The 25234-nt window shown below is 37.1% G+C and overlaps 1 protein-coding gene across 1 annotated transcript in view; it reads right to left on the reverse strand.

Annotated features, from left to right (window-relative positions):
• Positions 1–2857: 2857 nt before the first annotated feature.
• LOC114096349 (estradiol 17-beta-dehydrogenase 11-like) overlaps positions 2858–25234 on the reverse strand; it is a 34791-nt gene continuing 12414 nt past the window's right edge. The window contains exons 5-7 of the mRNA XM_027939837.3: positions 24448–24585; positions 6299–6415; positions 2858–3595 (exon numbers count right to left, since the gene is read on the reverse strand). Of these exons, the coding sequence (XP_027795638.1) occupies positions 3505–3595; positions 6299–6415; positions 24448–24585 (346 nt within the window). The 3' untranslated portion in view covers positions 2858–3504. The remainder of the gene's footprint in view (positions 3596–6298; positions 6416–24447; positions 24586–25234) is intronic.

A 25234-nucleotide genomic window follows, 5' to 3' on the forward strand; every position in this document is an offset into this window, starting at 1 on the left:
GTTTACTTTAATCATGTTTTTAGGTCAGTTTTTTTCTTCTGATATCAGTGAAGGTAACTTGAATTTGTCATTCATTTTCTTCATATCACATTTTAGGATGTTATTCTCAAGTAAAATTTTCTCAATTAAGCTAAAATCATCTATAGTATTTAGAATTTTATTAAACTCAAATACTTTCTGAACTCTGCCTTTTCCTTTTCCCATTGAAATGTCTGCTGGTGGTACAGTGGAGATATTTTAGGAACTTAGCTATGTGTCTGGAGTTCAGAGGGAGGATCTAGGCTGGAAAAAGAAATGTAGGGATGGTGACTGGTATGTGTATGTGTGTGGTGGGATTTTGGTGAGGTAGGGATAACTCCAGGCTTTTGGTTTGGGCACTTGTAAGTGTCATTCTCTATTAGGTAACACAGATGAGGTACAGGAGATGTTAAACTTTGCATATGTTGAGTTGAAGACATTTACTTAACTGGAACTGGAGATGATATAGATTATGTAGTCTAATTTAATTATTTTATGGATGAGGAAATGGAAGTTCAGGAACAGCTAGCTTACATGAGATTTCCCAGGGCATGTTCTGCAGTTTGAGGCCACCTGAAATTGTAGGGAAGACTATGTAAGTAAAAAATACCTCTAGGTCACTGAATCTGGGCTTGACTTAGTCATCCTAGATATCAAAACAAAAAACCCCCACAACTTTTTGTAGCCATATTGGTGCTCAAGCCAAGTGAAAATTCCTGCCTACTTTGGGGAAGAATTTAGTGTCCAGAGTGGGTTAACACTCTCCCAATATTGATTTATATTTATTTTGATTTCAGGAAACTTTAGACTGTGATGATAATAGGAATAGGCTAGGCTGGGCCTTTTTCAGGTGGAATAATTGGGCATCTGCATTGTAGCATTTATTGCATCTTAAAATGGTTGAATAGTTTGTTACTGTTGTAGATTCCTACTTGTGATTTTAAAATATTGTTTGAATTCCAAGGAAAGTTTGGGTAAATGGAAGTAGGGTAAATGGAAGGGTGCTTAGAACAATAATTCAACTCTCTGAGAATCCCAGTGAGGCTCTATGATAGGTCAGTAAGTCGCGATTTTCTATCCAGAGTTTGATTTCTAATTAGCTACAGAATTTTAGGTAGGTTGTTTCAACTTCTCTGGGATATGATTATCCATAAAATGGGGATAAGGGGGTCTACCACACAGAATTGTCAAAGGAAGCACATTTGGTTCTTGATCATTGTTTCCCTTCTTCATAATAACATTGAACCATTTAGCCAGCAGCCAAGTTGGTGTTGAAGATGTACTAAGGGTCAGTTTTAGATTTTCCACTCTTTCTAATCCCAGTTCCCAATAAAAAGACTACTTTCTGTCAAGTGAGAATGGCGGCCTGGGGTTGGGGGTGGGTGGTGGGAAAGCCTGGGAATGTTCTCAAAGGAAGAAGAAAGAGGCCAGTAAGTGTAACAGTCCTGTGGTAAGGTTCCAGAAGGATGTCAAGGATTCAAAGGAAGGCCTTGGGGTTTGTCGAGGGACGCTGGGTTTCTGACTGCAGGCAGAAGAAGTCTGTACCTCAAAAAAGAGAGCTGTGACTGTCAAAGGAGTCTTTCTCAATTTAACTAATGACAACATAAGCCTCTTTGGGTGTGACCCTTAGAAGTTCTGATGACTCAGATGGATTTTCTCATCTAACTATTGAGAGGTAGATTTCAAGTTAGGCTTAACTTCATTCAAATAACATTTAAATGTTTTCAGACTTTGAGCCTCAGGAGAAATTGCTTAATGTTGGTAAATTAGAATAAGCTTTTAAAAAATGCAGAGAACAAAATCAAGAACCTCCATCAACAAATCTGTTTCTTTCCTGCAGAGTGGGGCTCCAGACTCAAAGGCTCCTTTTCTGGGTTTCTACATCCACTGCCACATCCACAGCTAGTTCAAGTCCTTCTAACAATCCTACTGCACAGGATTGCCATGGGGTTAAATGGCAAACTGTGCCTGACATATGGTTAACATTCAATAAATGGGATAGACTACCATTCTGTCATATAATATCCAAAGAAGAATGCTTATTTCTCATCATGGTTAATGTTAAAGTTCATCCAAGTAATTTCTGATGAGTGTTTTAGGAGCCAAGACATATTTATTGGGAAAAGGGGAATACTATCAGTATACTTTGGTGTATGCTAAATGATCTTACTGAAGTTTCCTAAAGGCTTTCTCTTAGCTTACTTCATTGGCAGGCAAGCTGATACAGGTATTAAGTTAACAAATCTATTTCTAAGTGAGTTAGAAGCTTACTGTATTTACTGTATAAGGTAATTTATGGAAAAGAGGGAGAAACATAATGTGGAACAATGCCTTCTGAGAAATCTTGTAGAATCCATAGCACAACTTGCCTTAAACAGATTACCATGATTCTCATAATTTGCATTGACACTGATGAGATGACTTGTTGAATAAGTGAAGCTTTTAGCATTTGACATGTTATATAAACATTATTAATATGGATAAAAATCTATTACCTTGACATTTCTGAGCTTAAAATTTGCTCATTTGCTACATTCCACGGGGATCAGTGGTTCTTTCATGTTTTCTGAATATAACCATCTGATATAAAGATCAACAATATTTATTTCATGTACATGTGACCGAGGCAGTCAAAAAATATTTTTCTTTAGTAGGTCCCCAACAATCATACTTATTTTTTCCATTTAAAGGTCTAAACTTACAGTCTGATCTCATTGAGCTTCATACTTAAGAAATTTCTAGACACTTTAAAAAGAGACCTTTTATCATGATTGATTTTCCTTTAATTTGAAGGTTAAACTATGTGGTGTTTAAGACAAAAAGATGGAAACAACAAAAGTTGATATTTGGCCCAATTTATTATTGTTGCATTTATAAGTACATTCTCCCAATTCTCTGCCTTAAATCCCGGTGATGCTTTTAAATTTGTAACACGTATCCATCTCTAGTTTCTTTATGCTGAAATGTTTGACTTCAAAATGTGAAGCATGTCTCAGGAAATAGTGGTAACATGTAGGATGCAACACTTGAAAGATCACAAAATTCACTGTGAAATGCTACTAGACATGTAACCCTTCATTATATCTGGAGTTTGAAATTATGATTTTATACAGAATAGAAAAGGATATATGCCAGTTATATAAAATGTAATGCAATTAAAAATATGATATCTTAAACATTTATAGTACAAATTTTGAAAACCTGTAGATGAGTCACAAAATCTGAGAAATTATTGTGATGAAATTGCTTTTGTTCTTTTCTCCTCATTTTCCATAAGGTCAACTTTTAAGATCTATGTCTGTATTCCATGAAGTTAGCTTTTACCTACAGAACAAGTGGTAATAAGCCAGTATGGCATGGCCCCCAAAGGTGATATTGAGGAAAATAGGATAATAAGGGAAAATGATTTAAAATATTAAAGTTTTTATTATTATTAGATGAAATCAACTGAAACCTGGTAAATAAGTTTTTAAGAAAATCAGGTTCTTATTGTTCTTTTACTTTATATCCAATAACTGCATCAAACTTAATTTTTACTCTTTTTTTTAAAATTTCCCGGAAACGTTGAGGTAAGAACCTAGAAGAAAGATACATAAAAATAATTAGGAAATAAACATTAAGTGCATTTGCAAAATATCTTCTTTTAAAATACTTTAATTTCTCCTGAATCAGGTCATGTTCCTCTTAGATAAGATTAAGAACTTTAACTCTGAGTTTGTATTATATATTTTTTCCTATTAAATTCATTTCCTTTTCAAAAGGGTAGGAGTGACCTGAATATTTTTTGTAAATATACATATACATGTATAAACACACATACACACATATACATATATATACACATATGTATATACACATATGTACTTATCTTTGACGTTTATATTTATTTTTGAAATAAATATACTCCTATGTTTTTCAGAATATCTAAGGGAAGAGGCATGAAGAACAGAATAGTTGAGATACTAAAGGGTTAAAAATAGAAACATGACAATGAAAAATAAGTGAGAATAGAAGCTAATTTTATACTTTATAATTCAGAATGTTACTTAAATGTTCCACTAAAGATTGGGGAAATAGAACTGCTAAACAGAAAGGCAGCCAATGCACTTAGCTTTGAGAATACTGATGAACAAATTAATTGACCTTTGAGTTTAAATCCCTCACATGTAAATGGAAAAATTAATCTCTCTCTCCCAAGTGTTCCGTGAGGAATCTTTTTTTAAAATTGTTTTTAGTTGTGGATGGACACATAACCTTTATTTATTTATTTTTATGTGGTGTTGAGGATCGAACACAGTGCCTCACACATGCTAGGCAAGCACTCTACCATGGAGCTACAACTCCAGCCCTCCTGTGAGGAATCTAGTGTTGATAAAAAAATGTATTGAACAGTGATAGATATGTAGTATGTCTCATTTCCCAACATATAGTTAAAAGAATATTCAGGAGCTTGTAATATTCCAATGTGCTTGAGAGAAACAGAATTTTAAGTCACTGTAATATACAGAGATCTGACAGACAGCATTAAAATAGGGTTTGGAAATTGAATAGCCAGCCCTCATGGGGGGGAATTAAGGCAATGACAGTAATTGTAGTTGTAATAATAATAGTAAATAGCAGCATATAACATTCATTGAGTACTCATAGTATAAATACAGAGTACTTTAAATGTTTTATTTACTCATCTCAGCCTCAAAAAGTCCTACTGTTTTTTCCATTTCATAGAGGAAGAAACTGAGCTTCAAAGAAGTTCAGTAACTGATCTGTGTTTCTGTTGACAGCAAGTCCCAAACACAGCTTCATTCAACTCCGGAGTACAAACTTTGTTAAAGTTCTAGAAATCAGAATGACTTTAGTGCTTTCTATGTGCCAGTCACTTTTCAAAGTACAGGGGATATAGTGATGAAAAATTGGCAAATTTTTCTCTCCCAGAGAGTTACATTCTTAAGGGCCATAACACTGAGTGCTTATTTATGCAATGAGACACACACAATGCTAAAAACAGGTTCTCACTCATTTCTCATCAAGGACACCTGGAGCCTTATACCTAAATGTCTAGGACATATTCAACCATGGCTTCTAGCAGAAAGGGCTAGAAAGATTGACACATGTCATCCGTTAAATATGTAATTCTTTTGGTATTCTAGATCATTAATTCTCAAAGTATAATCTTTAGACCAACAGGTAACTTCTGGTAGCAGTTATCTGTTAAAATACATATTTCTGAGTCCCAACTCAATTATCCCATATTAAAATTTTTAGAAGTGAGATCCAGGAATCTATTTTTTAAATTTCCCTAGTGATCCTGATCTCCACCAACTTGGAGAAGCCTGAAGTTAGGTACTGGCAGCAAGAGGTTTCTTCTTCCAGTCAACTCAAGGCTCCTCTGCAGTTTCCCCTACTTACCTGAACAGCCTCACTGCCACACTGCTGTCTCAGGTGAGTGAGTCATGACAGGGCATATGTCATGATGAGGGAGTCTTTAAGCCAGAGGTTTCCAACATGGGCTGACATTAGTAATCCCCCAGAGAGTTGCTACATCTCTGAAAGCTAGGCCCATCATGGATCTTAAGGAGCAGGTCTCAGGCATCAGCATTGTTTAAAGCCCCCAAGTGAATTCCAATGTACTCCAAAGTTGAGTGCTATTGCTCCAAAGGAGGGCTTCTGGGATTTTAATATGTGTACAAATCATCTGGTATCATAGAAAGTTCTCATTCAAGAGATCAGGAGATTCTGTATTTCTAACAAACTTCCCAAGACACTTATGGAGGTAGTCCATGGACCCCACTGGAAGTAGTAAAGCTCAAGGATCTCCAAAATGATAAAAGATCATTTAGCAATTCCTATGCTTCACTATGATTTCCCACAAAATAAAAGGTGAATGATATCTGAGAATGAATATCTAAAACCTAACTAGGGTCTTCTTTTATCTCATTGCCCTATGATTTTTCTATGTGAAAATGCTTTAACATATCCTTCATAGTCATTCATTTGTAAGACAAGACTTCCAGAAATAAACATTTTTTAAAAAACAAAATGAATGTAAAAACATGTGGACATGATTCAGTTGGTTTACTCAATGGTTATACCAATCTCACCTACCTGATTAACCTGTGTGGTTTTTAAAAAAAAAATTGATAGAATCTTTGAGTCTATTGTTTTTTCTTAATTTAACTCTATTTAATTACACTTTATCAACTGTCTGGTTTAAAATATGAATTAAAAACATGTAAGAGATAAATGTTCACTTCCAATGCTGACAAACTTAACTGTTACTTACTTTTCCAAGATAAGTAAAAAGTTTAGAGAGGAGGGAACCAAAATCATCCTTTTCTCAGTCAGGATCCCATTCATTAGCTTGTCTACCACTTCCTCAGGTTCCAGGGTGGGTCCTAAACTGAAATCAGAGGCAGACTTTAGAAACAAAACATTCACTAAGGTTTCAGTTTTGGCTTAGTGTTAAATAAATGAAATTACCAGATGACTCAACGTAACTATTCTGTATCAGCTAGTTTATCAAAGGTGCTCAGAAATTGCAGCTACTTTATCATTAATAAGAACAACCATTTATTTAGTACTTATTAGGTACGATACATTGTGCTAGACCTTTACATTTGTTATTTAAGTTTTACAACACCTTAGTCATACTGTAAACTTTATTTTATGAATGATAATTATAGAAGCAACTAGGACTCAAAAATAAGTTAGCTATGTTAGGACTAACAAGTTCACTTCTAAATCTTGGGGAAGAAGTCAGATACTATTGTACAAGTTTTGTTATTATACTAAGTATCTCTAAAGTTTCAGAGGAATTAAAATATAGTTATTCCCCTGGCTCTACTTTCTTGATCATCCCATGGAACTTTTACATTTATTAGGTCTTGATTCACTTTTCAGCCTTGTTACTTAGTTCCATGTCACACACCATCACTGTGTAACCACCCTGCATCACAGACTAGCAAGTTGTCCCTAAAATGTGGCTTTTCACCAATCCCAAAAAACCAAAGCCTGAATGTTCACCCTGATACCTGATGCTAACACGCAATAAGGGGAGTATAGGGAAGAATAGAAGTGCTTTGGATTAGACAAATGGGAATGAAGGGAATGGAGAGGGGATGGGAATAGGAGATAGCAGAATGAAGCAGACATAAGTTTCCTATGTTCATATATGAATACATGGCCAGGGTAACTCCAGGTCATGTACAATGACAAGAATACTCCATGAATATTCCACGTATGTAGAATATGTCAAAATATACTCTACTGTCAGTATAACTAAAAAAACACAAATTTTTAAAAGTGGCTTTCAAGTCTGGGTGTTAGGGTTAAGATCACTTAGGGAGGATTGTTGTCATAAGAGTTTGTCAGTTTTTAATATTTTGTTAATCACTTACAAAAAGAGACACATAATTAAATGTACTCATGAAACTTGCCAATGTCACCAAACTGAGAGGCTAAGATTTTGGGGAAGCAGATTCTGAATGTGTATAATTAGTTAAAAGAAGTATGACAAAAAGTATTATACGAAGTTCTCTAGAAATAAATACATAATAGTGCATTTAAGAGGGAAAAAATAATGGAACTGAGCCCGCGGGGACTGCTTCTTGGAGCCTACTCTTATCGGAGCTTACACCGAGCACGGAGCGGCCAAGTTCCGGCTCCCGGAACTGCCCTGGCCCAGGGTTAGGAGCCCACGGAAACTGCTTCTCGGTCCGGGTCCTGCTGAGGGCCGGTCAGGACTCACCCGTTGCTTTGGTTGCCCGGCAAGGGGAACGAAATGCTGCCATTTGCATAGGATACCAACATGGCAGAGATCTGATGTCATCAGAAAGTGGCGGAGGAGAGAACTTCATCAATACCAGCGGCGACAGAAACAGTTGGTCTCCTGGTAGGGGGGGTGAGGCACAGACACCCGAGTCTCCTCAATTTGTCGTCGAGCCAGAGGGGAGGAGCCGGGCCGCCGCCAGCGCCCGGAGCAGGCCCAGCGGCTCACCAGCGTGGTGACCGCGTGACTCCAATTGGAGAGGGGGCGGAGCGAAGCCGCCACCCGCACCCGCAAGGTGGGCAGACCCGTGACCCAGTGGTACATGGGCGTGGTAGGAGGGGCAGGGCAGAGCCGCCGCCCGCGCTTGCAAGGTAAACAGACCTGTCACAGACTGGCGGGTCAGGCCCAGTGGCCTGCCAGTGTGGTACACACGTCACCCCAACTGGAGTAGGGGCAGAGCAGATCCTTCTCCCACGCCCGGATCAGGCCCTGCCGGTGTGGTGGCCACGTGACCCCAATTGGAGTGGGGGTGGAGCAGAACCGCCACCCGTGCCCGCAGGGTGAGCAGACCTGTGACCAACCTGCAGATCAGGCCCAGGGGTCCGCAGGCATGGTAGGAGGGGCAGGGCAGATCCGCCGCCCGTGCCTCCAAGGTAGGCAGACCTGCGACAGACCGGCGGATCAGGCCCAGGACCCTGCCGGCGTGGTACACACACCACCCTAATTGGAGTAGGGGCAGAGCAGAGTCGCCGCCCGTGCCAGGAACAGGCCCAGCGACCTGCAGACGGGGTAGTCACGACACCCCAATTGGAGTAGGGGCAGAGCAGAGCCGCCACCCGTGCCCGAAAGGTGGGCAGATCTGCGACCGACCAGCGGGACAGGCCCAGTGGCCTGCCGGTACGACAGACACGTCACCCCATTTGGAGTAGGGGCAGAGTAGAGCCGCCGCCCGCGCCTGCAGGGTAGGCAAACCTGCAACCGACCGGCGGATCAGGCCCGGTGGCCTGCCGGCGGGGTACACTCGTCACCCCAATTGGAGTAGGGGCAGAACAAAGCCGCCGCCAGCGCCCAGAACAGGCCCAGTGACCTGCCGGCGTGGTAGCCACGACACCCCAATTGGAATAAGGAGAGAGCAGAGCCGCCACCCGCGCCTGCAGGAAAGATACGCAAGCAGTATGAAAAGACAAGGAAAGAAAGGACCACAAGCAATGCAGGTCAACGCAACTTTAGGAGAGGTAACAGCTGCAGCAGATGGAATGTCAGATAAAGAATTCAGGATATACATGCTTCAGATGATCTGGAGTATCAAGGAAGACATTAGACAGCAAAATCAGACAATGAAAGATCACTTCGACAATGAATTACGCAAACAAATCCAGGAAGCAAAGGATCAACTATACAGGGAGATAGAGGTTATAAAAAACAAACAAACAGAAATCCTAGAAATGCAGGAAGCAATAAACCAACTTAAAAACTCAATGGAGAATACTACTAGCAGAGTAGAACACTTAGAAGACAGAACATCAGACAATGAAGACAAAGTATTTCAACTGGAAAAGAACATAGACAGCTCAGCAAGACTGTTAAGAAACCATGAGCAGAACATCCAAGAAATATGGGATAACATTAAGAGACCAAACTTAAGAGTCATTGGGATACAGGAAGGTACAGAGCTCCAAACCAAAGGAATGAGCAGTCTATTCAATGAAATAATACGAGAAAACTTCCCAGACTTGAAGAATGAGACAGAATCCCAAATCCTAGAAGCCTACAGGACGCCGAATGTGCAAAATCATAAGAGATCCACACCTAGACACATTATAATGAAGATGCCCAACATACAGAATAAGGAGAGAATTTTAAAAGCTACAAGAGAAAGGAAGCAGATCACATTTAGGGGTAAGCCAATCAGGATAACAGCTGATCTTTCAACACAGACTCTGAAAGCTAGAAGATCCTGGAATAACATATTTCAAACACTGAAAGAAAATGGGTTCCAACCAAGAATTGTGTATCCAGCGAAATTAAGCTTCAGGATGGAAGATGAAATTAAAACCTTCCACGATAAACAAAAGTTTAAAGAATTCGCAGCTAGAAAACCATCTCTTCAAAACATCCTCGCCAAAGCATTACAGGAAGAGGAAATGGAAAATAACAATGAAAACCAACAGTGGGAGGTAGGACAGTAAAGGGGGGGAAAATAATCAAAGAGGAAAACAAACCATGTTTAGTAACAGAAATAAACAAATATGGCTGGAAGAACAACCCATATCTCAATAATAACCCTAAATGTTAATGGCTTAAACTCACCAATTAAGAGACACAGGCTAGTAGAATGGATCACAAAACAAGACCCAACAATATGCTGCCTACAGGAGACGCATTTGATAGGAAAAGACATACATAGGCTGAAGGTGAAAGGTTGGGAAAAATCATATCACTCATATGGACTTCGGAAACAAGCAGGAGTGTCCATACTCATATCAAATAAAATAGATTTCAAGCCAAAGTTAATCAAAAGGGATAAAGAGGGACACTACATACTGCTCAAGGGAACCATACACCAACAAGACATAACAATCATAAATATTTATGCCCCAAACAATGGTGCAGCTATGTTCGTCAAACAAACTCTTCTCAAGTCCAAGAGTCTAATAGACCACCATACCATAATCATGGGAGACTTCAACACACCTCTCTCACCACTGGACAGATCTTCCAAACAAAAGTTGAATAAGGAAACTATAGAACTCAATAACACAATTAATAACCTAGACTTAATTGACATATATAGAGTATACCACCCAACATCAAGCAGTTATACTTTTTTCTCAGCAGCACATGGATCCTTCTCAAAAATAGATCATATATTATGTCACAGGGCAACTCTTAGACAATATAAAGGAGTAGAGATAATACCATGCATCTTATCTGATCATAATGGAATGAAACTGAAAATCAACGATAAAAGAAGGAAGGAAAAAGCATACATCACTTGGAGAATGAACAATAGGTTACTGAATGATCAATGGGTTATAGAAGACATCAAGGAGGAAATTAAAAAATTCTTAGAGATAAATGAAAACACAGACACAACATATCGGAATCTATGGGACACACTGAAAGCAGTTCTAAGAGGAAAATTCATTGCTTGGAGTTCATTCCTTAAAAAAAGAAAAAACCAACAAATAAATGATCTCATACTTCATCTCAAAATCCTTGAAAAAGAAGAGCAAAACAATAGCAAAAGAAGTAGAAGGCAAGAAATAATTAAAATCAGAGCTGAAATTAATGAAATCGAAACAAAAGAAACAATTGAAAAAATTGACAAAACTAAAAGTTGGTTCTTTGAAAAAATAAACAAAATCGACAGACCCTTAGCGATGCTAGCGAAGAGAAGAAGAGAGAGAACTCAAATAACTAGCATACGGGATGAAAAAGGCAATATCACAACAGACACTTCAGAAATACAGAAGATAATCAAAAACTATTTTGAATCCTTATACTCCAATAAATTAGAAGATAGTGAAGGCATAGATAAATTTCTTAAGTCATATGATCTGCCCAGATTGAGTCAGGAGGGTATAGACAACCTAAACAGACCAATATCAATTGAGGAAATAGAAGAAACCATAAAAAGACTACCAACTAAGAAAAGCCCAGGACCGGATGGGTATACAGCAGAATTTTACAAAACCTTTAAAGAAGAACTAATACCAATACTTTTCAAGCTACTTCAGGAAATAAAAAAAGAGGGAGAACTTCCAAATTCATTCTATGAGGCCAACATCACCCTGATACCTAAACCAGACAAAGACACTTCAAAGAAAGAAAACTACAGACCAATATCTCTAATGAACCTAGATGCAAAAATCCTCAATAAAATTCTGGCGAATCGGATACAAAAACATATCAAAAAAATTGTGCACCATGATCAAGTAGGATTCATCCCTGGGATGCAAGGCTGGTTCAATATACGGAAATAATAAATGTTATTCACCACATCAATAGACTTAAAAATAAGAACCATATGATCATCTCGATAGATGCGGAAAAAGCATTCGACAAAGTACAGCATCCCTTTATGTTCAAAACTCTAGAAAAACTAGGGATAACAGGAACATACCTCAATATTCTAAAAGCAATCTATGCTAAGCCTCAGGCTAGCATCATTCTGAATGGAGAAAAACTGAAGGCATTCCCTCTAAAATCTGGAACAAGACAGGGATGCCCTCTCTCTCCACTTCTGCTCAACATAGTTCTCGAAACACTGGCCAGAGCAATTAGACAGACGAAAGAAATTAAAGGCATAAAAATAGGAAAAGAAGAACTTAAATTATCACTATTTGCAGATGATATGATTCTATACCTAGCAGACCCAAAAGGCTCTACAAAGAAACTATTAGAGCTAATAAATGAATTCAGCAAAGTGGCAGGATATAAAATCAACACGCATAAATCAAAGGCATTCCTGTATATCAGCGACAAATCCTCTGAAATGAAAATGAGGACAACCACTCCATTCACAATATCTTCAAAAAAAATAAAATACTTGGGAATCAACCTAACAAAAGAGGTAAAAGACTTATAAAATGAAAACTACAGGACCCTAAAGAGAGAAATAGAAGAAGATCTTAGAAGATGGAAAAATATACCCTGTTCATGGATAGGCAGAACTAACATCATCAAAATGGCGATACTACCAAAAGTTCTCTATAGGTTTAATGCAATGCCAATCAAAATCCCAATGGCATTTCTTGTAGAAATAGAGAAAGCAATCATGAAATTCATATGGAAAAATAAAAGACCCAGAATAGCAAAAACAATGCTAAGCAGGAAGTGTGAATCAGGCGGTATAGCGATACCAGACTTCAAACTATACTACAGAGCAATAGTAACAAAAACAGCATGGTACTGGTACCAAAACAGGCGGGTGGACCAATGGTACAGAATAGAGGACACAGAAACCAATCCACAAAACTACAACTATCTTATATTTGATAAAGGGGCTAAAAGCATGCAATGGAGGAAGGATAGCATCTTCAACAAATGGTGCTGGGAAAACTGGAAATCCATATGCAACAAAATGAAACTGAATCCCTTTCTCTCGCCATGCACAAAAGTGAATTCAAAATGGATCAAGGAGCTTGATATCAAATCAGAGACACGCCATCTGATAGAAGAAAAAGTTGGCTACGATCTACATTTGGTGGGGTCGGGCTCCAAATTCCTCAATAGGACACCCATAGCACAAAAGTTAATAACTAGAATCAACAAATGGGACTTACTCAAACTAAAAAGTTTTTTCTCAGCAAAAGAAACAATAAGAGAGGTAAATAGGGAGCCTACACCCTGGGAACAAATCTTTACTCCTCACACTTCAGATAGAGCCCTAATATCCAGAGTATACAAAGAACTCAAAAAATTAGACAATAAGAGAACAAACAACCCAATCAACAAATGGGCCAAGGACCTGAACAGACACTTCTCAGAGGAGGACATACAGTCAATCAACAAGTACATGAAAAAATGCTCACCATCTCTAGCTGTCAGAGAAATGCAAATCAAAACCACCCTAAGACACCATCTCACTCCAGTAAGATTGGCAGCCATTATGAAGTCAAACAACAAGTGCTGGCGAGGATGTGGGGAAAAGGGTACACTCGTACATTGCTGGTGGGACTGCAGATTGGTGCAGCCAATTTGGAAAGCAGTATGGAGATTTCTTGGAAAGCTGGGAATGGAGCCACCATTTGACCCAGCTATTCCCCTTCTTGGTCTATTCCCTAAAGACCTAAAAAGAGCATGCTACAGGGACACTGCTACATCGATGTTCATAGCAGCACAATTCACAATAGCAAGACTGTGGAACCAACCTAGATGCCCTTCAATAGACGAATGGATAAAAAAAATGTGGCATTTATACACAATGGAGTATTACTCTGCATTAAAAAATGACAAAATCATAGAATTTGCAGGGAAATGGATGGCATTAGAGCAGATTATGCTAAGTGAAGCTAGCCAATCCCTAAAAAACAAATGCCAAATGTCTTCTTTGATATAAGGAGAGTAACTAAGATCAGAGTAGGGACGAAGAGCAGGAGAAGAAGATTAACATTTAACAGGGATGAGAGGTGGGAGGGAAAGGGAGAGAGAAGGGAAATTGCATGGAAATGGAAGGAGACCCTCAGGGTTATACAGTGGAGGGGGTAGAGAGAGAGGAGGGGAGGGGAGGGGAGAGGTGGGGAGGGGGGAGGGGGGAGGATGGGAAAGGCAGCGGAGCACAACAGACACTAGTATGGCAATATGTAAATCAATGGATGTGTAACTGATGTGATTCTGCAATCTGTGTATGGGGTGAAGGTGGGAGTTCATAACCCCCTTGAATCAAAGTGTGGAATATGATATGTCAAGAAATTTGTAATGTTTTGAACAACCAACAATAAAAAATTAAAAAAAAAAAAGAGGGAAAAAATAAGTTGTAAAGTAAAATTTGGACTACCGAGAAGTGTAGCTTTGTACATGGTAACTGAATCACAAAGGAGAAGACAACTTAAAAACCCATGATACAATCTTTCATTCTCAGTCATTTATTAGAAGACTATGTTTACCATGGGACCCTGAAACAATAATATTATTTATGAAAAGTTTGGAAACTAAACAGGAGAGGAAATATAAAAATTAGATGGATGTTTTTTGGCCCAGTGAAGGCAAAAGTCAAAGGCAAATGGAAGCTTGAACAAACTAAGCAGTCCTTTAGCTAGTGGTGTAGGCCAGTATGTGTGCCATGGAGGATGAATCCAGAAACTGAAGCTTATTTCGCCCTGAAAAGCAAATTCTTTGTAGCATATTGCTACCAGCCTTCCACATTCGCAAGTTCCCTGAAAGCTCATAAACACCTGTGTCCACAGCATAGCTGTGGCCTTGCTAACCCCCCAATCATGTGGTGTTGCACTGACTGATCTTTTCTTAGTGACCTGCTCTCTTAAAGTTCTTAGTATCTTTTCTTTGAAATGTAATGACTGTCTAATATCATTTTAATTAATTAATTAATTAATTAGATACTGGGATTGAACTCAGGGATGCTTTACCACTGAATTACACTCCTGTCCTATTTATTTATTTAAAATTATTTATTTATTTGAATTTGTTTATTTAAATAATCTCACTAAGTAGCCCAGGCTGTCCTTGAACTTGTGATCTGCCTGCCTTAGCCTCCCTGAGTTGCTGGGATTATAGGCATGCAACACTACACCCAATATCTTGACTTTAAAAGAACTAAAAGACAATAAATATATGAAAATTTTTCAATGTCTCTAGCAATCAGGGAGATGCAACTTGAAACTACATTAAGATTGCATCTCACTCTAGTAAGAATACAAATAGTAAATGCTGATGAGGATGTCGGGGGAAAGGTACATCCATACATAATTGGTGGAACTGTAGGACAGTACAACCACTCTGGAAAGCAGTATGGAGATTCCTCAGAAAACTAGGAAGGAACTGCCATATGATTCAACTATCCAACTCTTTACTATTTATCCAAAAGAACTAAAATCAGCACACCATAGTGATACAGTCACTTCAATGTTCATAACAGCACAATTCATAATAGCCAAATTATGGAACCAGCCCAGATACCTGTCAATAGATCAGTCAATTAAGAAAATGTGGTTTGCATACATGATGGTTTTACTCAGACATAAAAAAAGAATGAAATTATGGCATTTGCTGGTAAATAGATCAAAATGAAGAACATCATGTCAAGTAAAAATAAGCCAGACTCAGAAATCAAGGGTTGAATGTTTTCACTCATGTGGAAGCTAGAGCAACACAAAGAAAAGAAGGTGGGTTGGGTTGGGGTCAGGTATGGTAAAGATATAGGAAAGATCAATATAGTAGGAGATCAGGAGGGATGGGAAAGGGGAGGAAATTATGAAATGAATCTAACACATTCCTGCTGTGTGTACCTATAAATATGCCACAGGGAATTTCACCTTTTGTATATGCAGAAATAACAATAAAAAATAAATCAATAATGAGCAAAAGGGAGACAAGCAGAGTAGAGGAAGAATGGGGGGAGGAGGAGGGGAGGGAAAGCAAGGGAATGGGGATAAAATAAAATTCCATGAATGTTTGCAAAATTATAATGCTCTAATTTTTTTAAAAAGGGCCAAAAGAAAAGGCTTTTAGAAAAAATTCTAAAATTTTTTTGGTAGAATAAGATCTTTGTTTGGTAGAATAAAATCTGTTGGTAGAATAAAATCTTAATCACTTAAATGTCAGAACTTGGAAACATTTTCCCCCAACATTATAATGTCAACCAGAATTGCAAATCCTATTAAACAAATGTTCATAATGGATTTTGTAGAAACTATACAAAACCACTTGGGCCAATTTGTTTGGGTGGGGAAAAAGGGCACGTGTAGGGGAGGAGGAATATTTAGGCAGGAGAGAGTTACAAGGTCTGTTTGATTATTTACTTTATCAGCTAAGTAGCTGAGTAACCTGGAGAAAACATTTCAACTCAGGTTTTTGTTTTTGTTATTTCTTTATTTGAAAAACAGGGATAAGGCAGTGGAATGGTGGTAAATGTTTAAAAAATGACACTGGCAAAAATCCCAGTTTTGTAGTACTTTCTGATTTCCACAGTATACCTACTCACTATGGCTGACTTTAAGCTACCACCATGACATTACTGAATGAAAACAGGCCAGCATGGAAATACACGTATTAGCACTTGATACAGCTATATAAATGCCACTTAATTTTTTTCTTTTTGGGCACAGGACACTGAACCCAGGGCTTCACATACTAGGTGAACGATTTCCCACTGAGCACATTCCCAGCCCCCCAAAATGTCTTCTTATACACTATCTTCTTTTTATGATGCTATTCAGTAAAAACTAATGCCTTCCTGTGATACACACACACACACACACACACAAACACTTAAATATCTAAAGAAAAAACAATTCGAGTATATATATTACGGGTAGAAGAGGTGTTTTAAAACTTGTAGCTATCAAAAAATAATCAGAACACTCTATTATACCTAATCTAACAAATTCAGATTATACTACATTGTTTAAATCATTAATTGAAAAGCAAGAAATAACTTAATTCAGCAAAAAATTAAATCACAATTGCTTGTTCCCCTAACAACAGAGTCCCAATGTATATGAAGAAAATCTTTTAGAATTAAAGTAAGACACAGTTTTGACAATGACAGTTGGAGAATCTCTGCTTTCAACAATGTATGTAATAAGCAAACAGAAGATTAGCAGGAAACAGAAGACTTCAGCAATATCATAAATCAAGTAGTTCAACCAGACAGATATAAAATACTCCACCTAGCAACACAGAAAACACTTTCTTCTCAAGAGCATATGAACAGATCAGACAGATGATATTTCAAATTGTAACTTGGCTTCTTTTTTTTTTTTTTTGTAACTTGGCTTCTTATTAGCAGTATGACTTGAGAACAATTATTTAGTATCTTTGAATTTCATACAAAAATGTGGATAATAATGTTCCTTTTTATCTAATCTGTAAGAATTAGTACATGTTGTAAATAAAAAAATAAATATTAAGAACTTAAAAAATAATAAAAAAGCATATGAACAATCCTTTCCAGAATAGACCACATGTCAGACCACAAGGCAAATTTCAATATGTTTAAAATGACTGAAATTATTCAAAGTATGATCTCTGGGTACAATAGTGAAATCAATACAAAAGGAAAACTGGAGTCAGGTGCAGTGGTTCAGGCCTGTAATCACAGTGGCTCGGGAGGCTGATGCAGGAGGCTCCTGAGTTCAAAGCCAGCCTCAGCAACTTAGTGAAGCCTTAAGCAATTTAGCAAGACCCTGTCTCTAAAGAAAAAATTAAAAAGGAGCTGGGGATGTGGCTTAGTGGTTGAACACCCCTGGGTTTAATACCTGGAAATAAAACAAAACACAAAAATCAACCCATCAAATGGATTGATCCACTGATACAGTCAGAGCTCTCCTAATCCAGTGATTTCACATCTGAACATTACTGCATTGCCTTACACATTAGCTTTTGGGGGGCCATTCCAGATCCAAAGTTCAACATTGTTTAAGGAAGAATTAATACCAAACCTTCTCAAATTCTTCCAAAAAAGTAGAAGATGAGGAAACTCTTCTTAATCCATTTTATGAGGTCAGAATTATCCTGGATTAAAGTTGACCTAAAACATCACAATAAAACTACAGACTAATACCTCTTTGAATACAGATGGAAAAATCTTCAACAAAATACTAGCAAATTAAGTCTAGTATTATATAAAAAGCACTGTACCAAATGAGATTTATTCCAGCAATGCAAAGTGGCTCACCATACAAAAATTGATATTTGAAACAGTTGTAACTTAGTGAGGCCCTACCACTATGATGAGAGAATAAATTTGGACAGTCTTTTCAAAGGACAAATCTATAAAAAAGTAAACATGTAAGAACATGCTTTTTTTTTTTTTTTTTTTTGCACCTGGAATTAAACCCAGGGGCACCTTACCACTGAGCTACAGTTTGAGACAGGTTCCCCAAGTTCTCATCAAATTGTCAAGGGTCTTGCTAAATTGCTGAGTCTGGCCTGGCACTGGACTTGTGATCCTCCTGCCTCAGCCTCCCTAGTTGCTCAGATTTCAAGTGTGCACCACCATGCCTGGCAAAACACATTTTGAGTCAGCCATTCCATTCCAAAAAAACAATCATAACAAAATGGATGGAAAAGTGAGCAAAGATACATACACACACACACACACGCATCTATCTATATAATACATAGACACAACACACATCTATGTAGACATGCATACACATACAAAGATATACATTTATTATCTAAGTATCCATCAAACATTGGCATGCCAACATGATAAGAAATAAAGCAAGGTAATTATGTAACAATACAGAAGTCAAAGAGACCGTTTATAGAAAAGCATATTTCCAGATACAGGAAAAAATGATGCATTAAAATAAGGAAATCATTAAATTGAAAAACTGTAACTGGAAACTGAATTTTTTAATAAAGTGGTTATCTCTGGGAGAGGAGTATTTATAAAAGGGCCTTTTTCTTATAGTATTTAAATTTTGTTTACTATCATGATACATTATCAGAAAAACAATAAGGATGTTTCCAATAAACATTTAACATGCATATTAAAACGATGAGTCTCGGGGGGAATTTTTCAATTAAAATTTATGTGAAAAATACAGCTATTAGTAGGGCATTTGGAGTCAGAGAGACCTATGTAGGAATTCCAGTCAGTGTGACCTTCAGCAGTTTTCTCAAATTTTCCAAGTTTCAGTCTCTGTCTAAAAAAGGTATGAAAAGAACGCTATAGTTTGGATATTAAGTATCCCTCAAAGGTTTGTCTATTAAAGGTTGGTCCCAAGCTTGCTGCCACTTGATGGAACCTTAAGAGGTGGGCCTGGTGGGAGGTCATTGGGAGTGTGCCCTTGGAAGAAAGAGCAGGCCTCAGCACCTTCCTCTTCTCTTTTGCTTCCTGGCCATGAGGTGAACAGATTTGCTCCACCAGGGGGCTCCCACACTGATGTGCCACCTCTCCAGTGGCTCAAAAGCAATGGGGCCAATTGGTCAGAGATGCTGGAATCTCCAAAACTGTGAGCCAAATATTTCTTTTCTCTTCATAATTGATTATCTCAAAATAAAATAAATCTTTTCTCTTTATAAGTGGATTATCTTGGTATTTCATTACAGTGATAGAAAGCTAACAAAAAGACTTACCTTTCAGAATTATTATGAGAACTAGAGCAGGAATAGGCAAACTATGATCAGGAGATCCAATCTAATTTTCCAGCGTTAGAGATCAGAGATACCTAGTAATGTTTCTATATTTATGTAAGGTACTTAGGAATGCTTCAAATATTTAGCAGGTCTTCAATAAATGTTCTAAAGAAAACTATTGATGGCTAAGTTTATGTAACAGAAATAATTCTTAGCTTTCAAAAAATTCATCAGAACACCCTGCTATATTTAATTTCCATAAACTCAGATTATGCTGTGCCGTAACCTTTATAGCAAACCAGTTTCTTGGCAGTGTATTAGAAGTATATTACAAAAACCAATAAACTTCATCTGGGTGTTTTTAAAGAGATCATGAAAGTTCCAATATTAATATAAAACCAATTATTTCAAATTCAGCCATTTTAAGCTTGGTTCAATTTTCTCTACTCAGAAGTTGAATCTCAGTTCTGGTATTTATGGGCAAATTACTTAATATCTCTAATTCTTAGATAATTCTCTTTCATTGAAGACAACTAACAAAGTATTACTATGAGATTTAATAAAATGACAGATTTTATTGACTTAGTGTTCAATTAGGGTACTTGCTCTCCTTCTTCTTAGAAGGATCAAATTTCTATATTAAAACCAACTCAGGACTGGGGCTGTGGCTCAGGGGTAGAGTGCTTGCCTAATGAGCGTGAGGCACCAGGCTCGATCTCCACAACCACATTAAAAAAACCCAAAAAACTAAATAAACAGAATAAAGGTATTCTGTCCATCTACAACTAAAAATATTTTTTAAAAACCCACCTTTTTTTTTGCACTAAAATAGGACCGGGGTTAATATATAAAAGCAAAATATCATATTGTTAAAGTATAAAAGGTACAACCTTAGGGCACATACCACATTACAAATTATTGATAGGCAAGATTTAATGGCTGCCCAACATCTGAAATTCTTTTAGTCTTTTCTTCAGGAGAAATCAAATATTAAAACACCCTTAAAATTTCAAATTATTCCAAACCGACAGAGTATGAATGATTCTACTCCTAACCTCAGACATAAAGGATCTTTCTGTATGAAGTGGCCCAGAAAGTCAGTGACTCTGATAAGAGTTCAAAAATTAAAAACCCATCTTTAGGAAACACTCTATTACCAGTTTACTGTAAGAAAGGACCATGAGCCAGGCCCTTACTACCCAGTTTTATATGCATATGACTATCAGGCTAGAATCATGTTAGCTTCTAGTCATGTTTTTAGTGAATTTTGTTGTAGTTGTGCTAACACAGTTTTGTCAAAAGAGGGCACTATTGCCTTGTGCAGACTTGTCCTGGGGGTAAGGTTAAAAATTCAGTTATGACTGAAAAAAAAAAAAAAAATAGGGTATGTTTTTTTTTTTTTTTTTAGGGTATGTTTTTTTAACTAATGAAATACAGTCTGAGGGAAAAAAAAACACCAAAAACAAAAACAGCTTCAAGTGTGTTATTTTAGTATCTAAATCCTGAAAATAACAGGAAATTGGCAAGCGGTATCTTCCACATCTGCTCAGTTTTAGTGAACTCTTAACCCTTCTACTCCTCTTCTTCAACTTCCTTCCCTGACCCAAAAAACATTTCTTTCCTTCTCTTTTCAGGGTATAGTTAGGGTTTTCTGGTTAATAAAGATGAACTTTAGCACTAGCCTTCTCAAGTATGTATACTTATTTTGTGTTGAGATGGGATCTCACTGTGTTGCCCAGGCTGGTGTCAAAATTGAAGGCTCAAGTGATTCCCCACCTGCTCAGCCTCCTGAGGGTTGGGACAAGTGTGCACAGTCATGGCAAACTTTACTCTTATTTTCTAACAAAACTGTGCCTTAAAAATAGATATTAAGGACTACAGATGGATAGAATGACTTAAGATTTTTTCAACTTTGTGATATCCATCATAATAAACATCTGTCATATGCATCAGTGGAAACTATACTTTGAATTTTGGTCTTTCCCTGAGCTAGTGAGCGATATGCTGTATGATCCTCTTTCCTGAAGCTGGGTTAAATCTCCCTTTCAGTCATGTAGTCAGTCACAATCTTGAGGGGAAACAGTCGGTACTCTATGGTGTGCCATGTTTCTGAAATATGATGTTTGGTAGGTGAGGTATATTATATGCTTTTTGATTTATGATATTTTCTACTTACAGTGGGTTTATTGGAACATAATACCATCATATGCTGGGTAGCACATGCACTTCATAGATTCTTGGGAACTTGAGAATTTTGGAGAGCTCCCAAATTTTTTCTTAATATAGGCTTTTCACTCTGCCTACCTGTAGAGGGACTTAAGCTAAGGTGTTAGTCAAATTTTTGTTGCTGTGACAAAATACCTGGGAAAATCAACTTAGAAGAGGAAAGATCTATTTTGATCGTGGCTTAGAGGATTAGTCCATGATTGTTGGTTCCACTGTCTCTGGGCCTGAGGTAAGGTGCAATGTCATGGCAGAGGAAAGATGCTTAGCTCATGGCAGCCAGGAAGCAGAGAGAGGTTGAGGGGAAGAAGCCAGGGACAAGATATAGTCCCGAAAGGCATGTTACCCCAGTGCCTAGGACTCACCTACTATAGTTTCCACCACCACCTCTCAAAAATGCCATCAAATTATTAGTCGGTCAAAGGATTAATCCACTGATAAGGTCAGAACCCTTATAGTTTAATCACTTCAGGCTCCATCTTTGAACATTGTTGCATTGAGGGAATATTACTGATCCAAACCACAAAGGTGTATTTAAAATAGAACCTGCTGTCTCCCTAAGTGTCCACATTGTGAATATTTCTCATTAATTTTAAGTTTGTTTTCAGTAAGAACAGCTAAATTGGAGAAAAGAAGCACAAAGTTTGAGGGGGCAGAATAAAACTTAAAAATTAAATCTCACCAATGCAACGAAATAGAGAATCAAAAAGTATATCCAAGTAAATATGTGAATTTCTTCGATATAAATTTTAAATCAGTGAGGGAAATAATGCATTATTTAACAAATAGTACAGAATAATTCATTAACTATTTGGGAAAAGTACACTGTGCCATAACCTTATTTCTCAAATAAAATAAATTTGGGTGGAGTAATGACTCAAATGTGAAAAAAATGAAACCATAAAATATTTACTAGAAGGGCTTAGAGTGTAATTCAGTGGTAACACACTTGGTTAGAATGTGCAAGGCACTGGGTTCAATCCTCAGCACTGCTAAGAAACAAAAAAGCAAACAAAACAAAAACAAAAAACCCATGACTGGATATTTTCATATTTTCACCTCATAGAACCTAAAGGCCATGAAGAGGAAAAAACAAACCTTAGAAATTTTAAGGTGAAATAGACTTAAAGGCAATAATAGCATTTGGTAAAAATACATATGTGACAGAAGTGACACACGAAAGGGCATTTCAAATGTATCAAGGACTCTATGTATTCATTTAAAAACTCTGTTGTTTGATAGAAAAAAGTGAGCAGAGATCATGAAACGGGCAATTCATATAAGAAGTCAAGTGACCACTTTGGTCAATTATCTGGATAAAATTAAAATGATTCTTCATGTATTGAACTGGCAATGATTAAAAAACAAGCAGAGGGCAGACTCATGAAAAAGTAGGGTCTGAGGTGTTCCCATTGCACTGTGGGTAGGAGTGCAAACTGCTACAACATTTTTGAAGGGGAGGTTTTGCGACATTTTGAAGGGGAGCAATAGGCATGAATATTTACAATCTGTATAACCTTTGACGCAGCAATGCTCTTTCATGGATCTACTTGAAGGAGATAATTACCAAGTATGAAAATATTTGTTAACAAGATGTTCTTTACAGCTTTGCTTTGTTAAAAATCCAGAAAATTAAAAACCACACTAAAATTAACACTAGCGGCCCTTTTGTTCAATACAATTTTTGATAAAGGTTTGTATTCTATCAACATGAAAAGATGCCTAGAATGCATAATCAATATATTCATAAGTTCTATATTTACTGATATGAATAGATGCCCATGACATAACGCTGAGGGAAGTAGGCAGTTATTGCTTCCGAAACCTCATATGTAATATATGTCAGTTATTTAAAGTTTAGAAACTTATTCTGTACATACTGAGATACCTAGGAAGATGTTTATCATATACTGAGTGGTTTCTATGCATTAAGAAAATTTGAGAAGAAACTTTCTTATTTGTATTTTTCTGTAATGTTGAAAAAAATTTTTAAAAAGTATTATGATTACAAAGACATTAAAGCTAGTTTTAAAGAAAGGAAACATTAAAAATTATACTCAGAGGGCTGGGGATGTAGCTCAGTGGGAAAGCACTAGCCTAGGATGTGCAAGGCCCTGGATTAAATCCCTACCATTGAAAAAAAAATTAAAAATTATACTCAGAGCTTATCCTTTATTTTATTTTTCAATCAAGCAAAGAGTTTGGAAATTCAGTTTGGAAGATAATTTATAAACTACCATAGGGAAGAGTTTTTCACATGGTAATCCCGGTTATCTCCATCAGAATCACCTATGATGCTTTTGAAAAACAAAATTTTAAGGCCCTTTCCCCAATCAAATCCCAAAAATCATCATGCCTGGGTGTGGGGCTTACATGATTCCAAAACACTCCTGTGACATTTAAGCATATCTGAGTCTGAGAATCACTGGTTAAGGGAAGGGGAAAAAAGGATTACCAAGTTCACTTGTGTCATTCATATTCATATTTACAGTCTTCCTTCCCTCTTTTTTTTTTTAATCTCTCTACCTGTTCCCCACAATCTATAGAAGCTGAAAGCAAGATGAATTAAGTGCATTAAATATCAGGTGTTTTAGGGATTAAAATATTTAGGAATACCCACAAAATGATTGATATTCATAGTAACCACCAATCCTTTTGTCTCAACTTACTTGCTGCTTGGATTTTTGATGAAGCCAGTGTTTATGAAATTAGGACAAAGACAGGTTGTTTTGATTCCATTTTTTTCAAAGGCATTCAGTTCTTCAGTCAAAGCTCCATGAAATCCAACAGCAGCAAATTTACTTGAACTGAAAATAAACAGAGAATGTTTGCAAGCTAATTCATCAACACTGACATGTCCTCTTACTTGAGACACCTGTTTTCCTTAGTTGAGTATAGTCCAGCATCTCAGGCCCAGTGCACACCTAAGGAATCAGCATCTGCATTTTATAAGATGCTCAGGTAAATCTGAAGGTAATATTGAAGCCAAAGAAACACTGATATCATAGCATCACTCATCAGAGTCAGAATTCAGTGTGTTAAATGGGTTGACAGGAAAATTGGTACAATGTTTATTTGTGGTGTTGCTGTTTCATAGAATCCAAAGTCACTATAAGCTGCTTCTTATTATAAAATGTTCATGAAATTCACTAGAAACTTTCCCTGGATAAACCCTATTCTTTTTTTAAGTCATCACTTGACTTCCTTAAAGAGGCCTTTCCTGACCCCTAAACTGTTTGTTAATGACAGTGTAATCTTCCGTTTTCCATGATAGTCTCAGATTTGTAACTAAACATTCATTTGGGGCTGAGTGTTTTAACATTTGCCTCCCACAACTTTATTATAAGCTCTGTGACTGTGTTTGTCATCAATGAATCTCCAACAAAGCACAGTGCTTTGCTCTTAGTAGGTACTTAAATAAATGAATCTCAGGGCAAAGAAATCTTATAATAGTGC

The sequence above is a fragment of the Marmota flaviventris genome, chromosome 7 (assembly GCF_047511675.1).
Source record: "Marmota flaviventris isolate mMarFla1 chromosome 7, mMarFla1.hap1, whole genome shotgun sequence".
Taxonomy (NCBI): domain Eukaryota; kingdom Metazoa; phylum Chordata; class Mammalia; order Rodentia; family Sciuridae; genus Marmota; species Marmota flaviventris.